Source organism: Melospiza georgiana, chromosome 2 (assembly GCF_028018845.1).
Source record: "Melospiza georgiana isolate bMelGeo1 chromosome 2, bMelGeo1.pri, whole genome shotgun sequence".
NCBI lineage: Eukaryota > Metazoa > Chordata > Aves > Passeriformes > Passerellidae > Melospiza > Melospiza georgiana.
The window spans coordinates 97,042,568-97,050,952 of record NC_080431.1 but is presented as its reverse complement, the minus strand read 5'-3'; the positions used below and the strand labels follow the sequence as shown (position 1 = coordinate 97,050,952).

The following is an 8,385-nucleotide window of genomic DNA, read 5'->3' as shown; positions in this document are numbered from 1 at the left end:
CTTGTAATTTTACATATTTATGTCAGAGAACACGTGACTCATCTGCATTCAGTTGAAGGTACCTAATGCTTGTTTTTTGAAAGATGTCATTGCCACACAGAACTATCAAATGCTTTGGGTTGAAAGGGACCTTAAAGTTTATCTTGTTCCAAACCCCTGCTATGGAAGGGGCAAGGAATTTCAAACATGAAGCACTGAAGATTCTACTGGATGGAGAGCTGGATATGATCTGGCAAATGAAAGATGTGACTGTACCTGTGTTTCTGGCTGTGGCTGCTGACAGAGAACATCCTGCAGATGTTTGATAATAGGCTTTGTCATGGCTGCAAAAGAAAACAGACCAAAAGGAAGAGGAACAAAAAGGAGAGAGCCTGGAGCAACAGAACAAGAGGAAAGCAGGTTTTATGTTTAGGAGTTACACATCCAGCTCTGGGACCCAAAACATGAGGACATGCAGCTGGTGTGGCAAGCCCAGGAAAGCCATGGAGATGCTTCAAGGTATAAAAAACATCAATCACTTGTTTTTAATATTTTAAAAGTTTAATAAAATGATTATAAAAATAGCAATATAATTAGAGTAGTAAAAATTTTGGACAATATGCCACAACAGAAACAAAGAGTTACGGACATCTGGGTAGCTTTTCTGGGCAGCACGAGCCCGAAAAAGGACACACATTAACAGAGGATTAACCCTTAAAAGCAATAGCCTGTTGTATATTCATACACCTCATACATGACGCATAAATTCTATCCAAACAAAGGATTCTGTCTGGTCAGTGTCAACTTCTTCCTCTGAATCCTGACGGCGTCTTCATGGCTGAGCAAGGTGGGAAGAAGTTCGTTTCTTCTGATAATGGAGCAATAAATTCTCTTTCTCTGAAAGATTTAGGTGTCCTGTGGCTGCTATCTCCCTGCGAGTCCTTTCTTTAGGAAAAAAGTATCTTACATAGCATAGTTTCTATTTTAACATTATGTTATAACCTCAATATATAACCCACTACTTAAGAAAATTAATACAGCATCACTTTGTAACACAACACATATAATAATAATTTTAATATTTGCAAAAAGCCAATCATAAAATACGCATTTTTCACACTTCCCACTGTCAGGGGACAGGGTTAGATGGGATATTGGGCAGTAATTCTTGGCTGTGAGGGTGGCGAGGCAATGGCACAGGTTGCCCAGAGAAGCTGCGACTGCTCAGTCCCTGGAAGTATTCAAGGCCAGGCTGGACAGGGCTTGGAGCAATTTAGTCCTGTCGAAGATGTCCCTTCCCATGCCAGCTTTGAGTCCCCGCCATCCCAGCCCGCTCCGCCTCCCGCGGCTGCCGCACCGCCACTCCCCGCCCTCAGCCTGCGTGACGTCACTGACGCGCGTCGGCGCGTGACGCCACGGTGGCGCCGTGCGGGCGGGCGTTGCCATGGAGGCGGCGGACGAGTGGCTGCTGCAGTCGCTGCGACTGTGAGGGACCCCCGGCCCCCGGCCCCGGCCCCGAGCCGGGCACCGCCGCCTCACAGCCGCCCTCTCCCCGCAGGTACCGCGACCTGCACACCTTCGAGCTCCAGGCGCCCACCCGCCTCATCGAATGGGCCCGCGGGGACCGTGAGTGCGAGGCGGGGAGCGCTGAGGGGAGGAGAGGGACCAGGCTGGAGGCTCCGGGGTGCGGGGCCCGGGGCTGGCCGGAGGAAAGGAGGAGGCCCAGGGGCCGGGCCGGGGGCCATGGGCGGGAGAACGGGGAAAGGAGGCTCTGGGCATGGGCCAGCCTGGGGTCCCGAGGGTGGCCAGGGTGCGGGACCCCAGAAGTGGGGCTGAGTGGCTGGAGCTGCTCCGGGCTCAGTCTGGGCTCCAGCTCAGGGCCTGGCGGTCCAAGGACTGTGCGGTAACTCGGGTTTGTCTCAGGGAGGGTGGGCTGGGCAGGGGGGCAGCCCTCACCATATTCCTGGCTCTTCATGCCCACCCCACCAAGGTGTCTGTGTAGCCGGGTATGGACAGTCCGATGGGAACGAGATCCTGCAGCTGATCCCACCACCAACGCTGCTGACAAAGGAGACCCAGGTGGGTGTTGCAGCCAGACCTCTCTGACCTCCTTGGCCTGAGGTTTTCAGAGGCCAAGGCAGGGCTTGGTGGCCTTCATGAGCTGTTATCTATTGCTGTGACAAGGGCATGGCCAGGGATTGAGCAGCTTTGGTTGAAAGGAAAAGCACATAAATCACCTGTGTGTTGTCCAGTCGTTATCCTGCAGCTGCTCTGCAGACAGCTTGGGTTGTGGACCCTTCATCTCCAGGTATGTGAATGAAAGCATTTCATGGAGAAAGAGAACAGCAAGCCAAGTGAAGAAGGGGCTTGCTGAGCAGCTCAGGCCTGGGGGACCACCCTGCAGAGCACCAAGGTTGGCCCTTGGGTGGGTGACCTCTGCACTAGAGTAGAAGGTGCTGTTTGGGTAAGTAGAAAGCTCCTGAGCTAGATGTGCACTGATGGCAACAAACACAGGCAGAGCTCTTGGCAACACCTTTCTCCAGGCTTCAGTTCTCTCTGACTGTTTTGGAATCCTTCAGTGCTGTATCTCCTGTTGAAAAGGGCAGCGCTGGACAGGGAAGAGCTGTACCAAGCAAGAGTTTGCCTCATGTCTCTGTCATTTTGTGTGATAACTGAGCACAAGTTGTGCACCACTGTGTGAAGAAATGACTTTGCCTTTGATTTCTAGGGCCTGTGTCCAGAGAGAGATTTCAAGGTAGAATGTGGTGGATTTTCAGAGCGCCCAGTGTACAGCCTGAAATATGTGCCAGACACCAGGTATGACCACCAGGTCCTTCCCAGGGTGTATTGGAAATGGACAAGGGACTTCTCCACTGAGAGCAAACTCCTTTTCCATGCCTGCTTCCCAACCCAGCTGGCCAATCCTGCCAGCTCTGAGACCAGTGTGAGGCTGGGCCAGTTACATACCAAGAGCTGCTGTTGTTGCTGCTCCCTACCCCACTTCTGAGCAGCAGGGGCCTGTAGAGTTTTCCTGCTCTACCTTCCCTTCCTTTGGCATTTGACATTGTTTGGAGCTGCTCAGCAGCAGAACAGGACACTGGTGGCTGGTGCCACTGCTCTGCAGGACCCTGTGTGTGCAGGTTCAGGAGCTTTTATCCTGCTCTGGATTTAGACCAAACAAATACTGCTGGCTGATCTCTTGTTCTTCCTACACAAGTCCCCACTGACTGCTTTGGGGCTGTCTGGATCATTCTCAGTCTAGTCCTTCTGGAAAGTGTGATAATTAAATCATGGAATCATTTAGGTAGGAAAAGCCCTCTGAGACCATTGGTTCCAAGCATTCCCCTGTCACTGCCAAACCCACCACTGACACATGTCCCCAAGTGCCACACACAGCTTCTAGTCCCTCAAGGGATGGCAATTCCACTTCTGTCCTGGGCAGCCTGTACCAAGGCTGGACAACACTTTCAGGGAAGGAATTTTCCCAATGTCCACCCTGGTGCAATTTGAGCCCATTTCCTCTTGTCCTGTCCCTTGTTCCTTGGGAGCACCCAAGTTCCCACCTGGCTGCACCCTCCTGTCAGGGAGTTGTAGAGAGCAAAAAGATGCCCCCTGAGCCTTCTTTTCTTCAAGCTGAACACCATCTCCAGCTCCCTCAGCCACTACTCAGCAGATCCTCATAAAATATCCTCATAAATGCTCTTGCCTGGGCTGCATGGAGCACATCCTGCATGAGGAGTTCTGGGATTATGGTCATTCCAGCCACCACTGCTCCAAGCAGAGGCAGGAGTTCCTGCTGACAGGAGCAGCAGACCAGTTTGTCCCAGGCTGGGGAAAACAAGGCTGTTCTCTGCTCCTGAGGAGACTCTTTTGTGAGATTCTTCTGTTTCCTCAGCTTGCTGGTGACAAGTGGCCCCCCCGACAGCTCCCTCCAGGTCTGGCAGGTGTCAGCTGAGGACTCTGGTAAGGCTTTCTGAGCTCAAGTATTTCCCAATGCAGTTGTTGTTGCATCTCACATCTCTAGCTTCCCCTTCTTCCTGTGTGTCAAAAATGAGGAGAGGAGTGCCACTTCCTTGTCCTGAGTGACCACACTTGTGTGGCACAGGCTGGAGAAGGGTACAAGTCAAGGGTCTACACCAGTTTTGGTGGTTTGGAGTTAACAGCACAAACCTTGTCAGAGAATTAATATGTTCAGGCCTATCACAGTAGCCTTGTACTAATGTAGTTGGCATGCTGTCCCCTAGTAACTCCAATGGTTAGCTCCATCCATTGCCTTTTGGGATGGACTGTGATCCACCTTCTCTCAAAAAGAGAGAGGCTGCTACTGGGAAATACTTGTAAACCACCAGAAAGGAGGTGAAAAAGGAGAAAACTTCTTCATTGAACAAAAACATCTCAATTCACAAATTTTCATTCAGTTTGCTCAGCATTTTGTCAGCCATGCTGGATGAGTTGGAAAGGGGTTTTACCCTCAAGAAGGGGTTAGGCATAATTAGATTTCTTATTGGTTTTGCAGGTCACTTTTACCTTTGTGAGGTATTGTTGTGAAGCAGCTCAATTGGATGGATTACTTGTTCTCAATGTGTTTTACATCTGTTTTTATCTTTTCCTAATAGATGTTATTAAATCTGTAAGCACCATAGCAACAGAAAATGGCACTGGGCAGTCCTGGGCTAAAATTGACACCATTTCAGCCAGAGCCCCATGGGTCCTTCATGGTTCAAGACTTGACAGAGTCCAAATTACAGAGGTTGAATCAAGGAAAAATGTCTACACAGCAGGCATTCAAGGCAAGTCTAATGTCTTATTTTTGGAAAGATGGCGTTTGGGTAAAGCAATGCTAATTGCCTGAGTAGCAAACATTTCACTGAGCAGGTACTTTTGGACATGTGCAAGTGGTTATAAAGATATTTGCCACAAGTATATTGTCTTGAGGAAAGAGGTGACAATGGTCAGGTCCATCTCTAGCTGCTTACCACTCACATTACACTGATTTCTCACATTTCTGCTCCAAATCTGGGCACTACCTGAGTCCTGCAGATAGTTTCAGTGTGGAGAACTGGGTTCGCAGAGGGGTGCTGTGTGTGCTGTCCCAAACAAGGGAGGTGGCAGCCTGGTTACAACAGGTGGTGGGTGCAGGCCTGGTTTCCTTGGGGATCTGGGGACTCTGCTTTCACTGTGCAGTGAGACTCAGTCCCCACAGAGCTCATCGCTGGGGAGGGAAGAGGGGATGTGTGGCAGTATCACAGCACTGAGGAAAAGGAAGGTCTGTTTGTCACTGTCCCTGTGCCAGAGGGACTCACAGAACCTTGGAGTGGTTTGGCTTGGAAGAGACATTTAAAGCTCATCTCATTCCAACTCCCTGCCATGAGCAGAGACGTCTTCCACTAGATGAGGTAGCTCCAAGCCTTGTACAAATTGCAGGCATTAGGCAGCCACAGCTTCTCTGGACAGCCTTGTCAGGGCCTCACCACCCTCACAGACAAGAATTTCTGCCCAGTATCCCATTTAACCCTGTTCCCTGTCAGTGGGAAGCCATACCCCCATGTCACTCCAGGCCCTTGTCCAGAGTCCCTCTCCAATTCTCGTGGAAAGGTGGAGAGGGACTTTGGACAAGGGAAAGCTCTTTTAGGCACTGGCAGGGGCTCCTTCTCTTCTCCAGGCTGAACACTCCAAGCTGTCCAGCCTGTCACTAGGACAGAGGGGCTGTAGCCCTCAGAGCCTCTCCATGGCCTCCTCTGGACTCATTCCAGCAGCTCCAGCTGGACACATTACTGCTGAGCATCCATCCTGCTTTCTCTCTCAGGCAATACTGCAGCACAGAAATGCTGAAATGCTCCTCACTGGACCTGAGCCCTGCCTCTGTTTTGCAGCTCCCCAAGGCAGCGAGGAGCTGAGCAGCCTGGCCTTCCTGGACTGCAGCCTGCTGCTGCTGTGCAGTGCCACGGGCCGGCTGTGCCTGGCCGACACGCGGCAGCCGCAGGGCCTCACGGAGGCCGTGCCAGCGCCCTCGGGGCCCAGCAGTGAGCACTGGTGCATGGGCACCCAGCATGCAGCCCAGGGCTCCCAGCCCGGCTCCCAGCCTGTGGCTCGCCTCTCGAGCAGGGGGCTCCTGGCCCTGACAGACCTCAGGAAAACCTCGGAGTTCTTGGCTGTGGCAAAGGCCAGAGTCCCCTCTCCCGGCTCAGGTGCGGAGTTCCTGTGTGTGTCCTGGGCTCCTGCTCTGGAAGGCTACCTTGCCATTTCAGGTAGGTGCTTAGGGCAGAGATCTCCTTTTCTGGGTGCTTTTTTGATTTGTATTTTTGTGAAGGCCAGTTCACTCCACCTTAAACCCCCCAGTGACAAGGTGGCTTTTCAGTGCTGCCTCTGGAGCGAGCAGAGACACCAGCTAATTGTCCTCTGCAGCTGCCTCTTTCCAACAACTCCAGAAGGGGCCTGGGTGGATTCTGGAAGATGCCTGCTGGCCTTCTGTGAGATGAAAGGCCCCAAGCTGACCACAAGCACTGTGTGATAGTGCCAGTCACAGCCTGGCTGCAGTGTTGAAAATACCAGCTGGGCAGCAAGGCTGCCTCTTGACCGGAGCCTTGCATGTTCACACCCATGAGTCCACAAACTTTGGGGTCTGGTCTGGGCTCTCTGCAGCAGCTCTTTCTTTGAGACACTCTTCTCAGAGGCAGAGCTGCTCTCTTCTCACAGGTTTCTAGTCTGGGCCATTTTTCCTTGTTCCTGCTGGGAGGTGATCCTGAGCCCAGCTGGACTAGACCAAAGCAGTTAATTTCTGCACGCTCTCTTCCTTCTTTATCCTTTTAATTCCCTTTTCTCCAAGGTTTTGATGGCACCGTGCATGTGTATGACACACAGAGCTGGGACAGCTCTGGCAGGGAAGCAGAGCCCATCTTCGTTCACAAAGGCCACATATTTGGTGGAGCAGGTGGCAGCAGGGACCCTCCCCTGGTCACTGTGCACACGTGGCATCTGCAGAAACCCAGAACTTTGTTGTCAGCAGCGAGTGATGGTTCCTTGCATGTCTGGGACTGGGTTCAGCCCTGTGGGAAGTGTGGGTAGGTGGTGTTTTGGTGAGATAGGGCATTTCCTGCCTCTGCTGTAGTTTGCATGGGCTGCAGTGTGTGTGTGTGTTTGCCTGCAGATACTGTTTGGAGACTGTTGCAGTGAGCAGAACAACTGTAAAATTTCTATTTTAATAATAGTAAAAATTTTTGCCTGTGTTATTTGTTCTCCTGTGTACCAGCCTGCAGATGAGAGCTGTGCTTGTGGTTCTGCCTGTGTTTCTGCTGCTGGCAGAAAACATCCTGCTCTTGTTTGATCGTAGGCTTGTGTCATGTCTGCAGCAAGGGAGAGGAGCAAAAAGGAGACTTGTCAAGGGCCTGGGGGGACAGGACAAGGGGGAGTGGCTTCACATTGCCAGAGGGCAGGGTTAGATGAGATATTGGGAAGAAATTCTTCCCTGTGAGGGTGGGGAGACCCTGGCACAGGTTGCCCACAGAAGCTGCTGCTGCCTCATCCCTGGATGTGCCCAAGGCCAGGCTGGATGGATCTTTCAGCAACCTGGTCTAGTGGAAGGTGTCCCTGCCCATGGCAGGGAGTTGGAACTGGATGAGTTTTGGGGTCCCTTCCAAACCAAACCATTCTCCAATTTAATGAAAAAAAAAACCCAGGAATTTGGGGAAACAGGCTCTTCTGTGGGATATTTACCCACTGTATTCCAGGCCCAGAGCACCAAGTGGAAGCTGCACCCCTGAGGGCTGTTGACATTTATCACGTGCTCACATGTCACGAGCGGTGACCTCCACTCAGGAAGTTTCAGTGTGAGCACTTGTGTTCCTGCTTGCAGCCTGCAAAAGGAACAGGAACAATTTTTCCTGCCACAACCTACTGCAAACTCTGCCCCTCCCCCTCCAGATCCTGAGAGCACCTGGTCTGAGACAGGGCATTGGTGTCCTTTGGCTCTTTTCCCACCAGCTGCATGTTTAGATTTGATCAAATGTGTTAGATGTTTAGATGTGATTTTCTGGGCTGTGTTGCAGCTCGTACAACACTCACACTTTTACCAAGGTGTTAATTGGGAGGCACAACCTGCCTGCACAAAGGCTCCCTTCTGCTTGGGTGTCACTGAGGTGAGGAGGGGTTGAAGACAGGTGAGATGGGGGTAAAATCTGTACTTCAAGAGCACCTGGGGAAACCTTACACTGGGAATGCGCTGTACTGACTCATTCTGTGCCATGGCAACAGTTGTCTGCCTGGCAGCTGGGAACCTGCCTCATTTTTCTTCCAGGACAAGCCATATGAGCATTTCTGCTCGTCCCAGAACTCTGCCTGGCAGCATGTGAAGCAGGGGCAACGTGTCCTGCCCAAGGCTGGGGATGGTAATGTTTTGTCAGTTACTAA

At 51.7% G+C, this 8,385-nt stretch overlaps 1 protein-coding gene across 1 annotated transcript; it reads left to right on the top strand.

Annotated features, from left to right (window-relative positions):
- Nucleotides 1-1,399: 1,399 nt before the first annotated feature.
- On the top strand, nucleotides 1,400-7,228 carry WDR73 (WD repeat domain 73). Its single transcript, XM_058045777.1, has 8 exons — nucleotides 1,400-1,464; nucleotides 1,538-1,605; nucleotides 1,970-2,058; nucleotides 2,708-2,796; nucleotides 3,875-3,942; nucleotides 4,596-4,769; nucleotides 5,853-6,227; nucleotides 6,806-7,228. The coding sequence occupies exons 1-8, from the start codon at nucleotides 1,424-1,426 to the stop codon at nucleotides 7,042-7,044; spliced, it is 1,143 nt and encodes a 380-aa protein (XP_057901760.1). The 5' UTR covers nucleotides 1,400-1,423; the 3' UTR covers nucleotides 7,045-7,228.
- The last annotated feature ends 1,157 nt before the right edge of the window (nucleotides 7,229-8,385 follow it).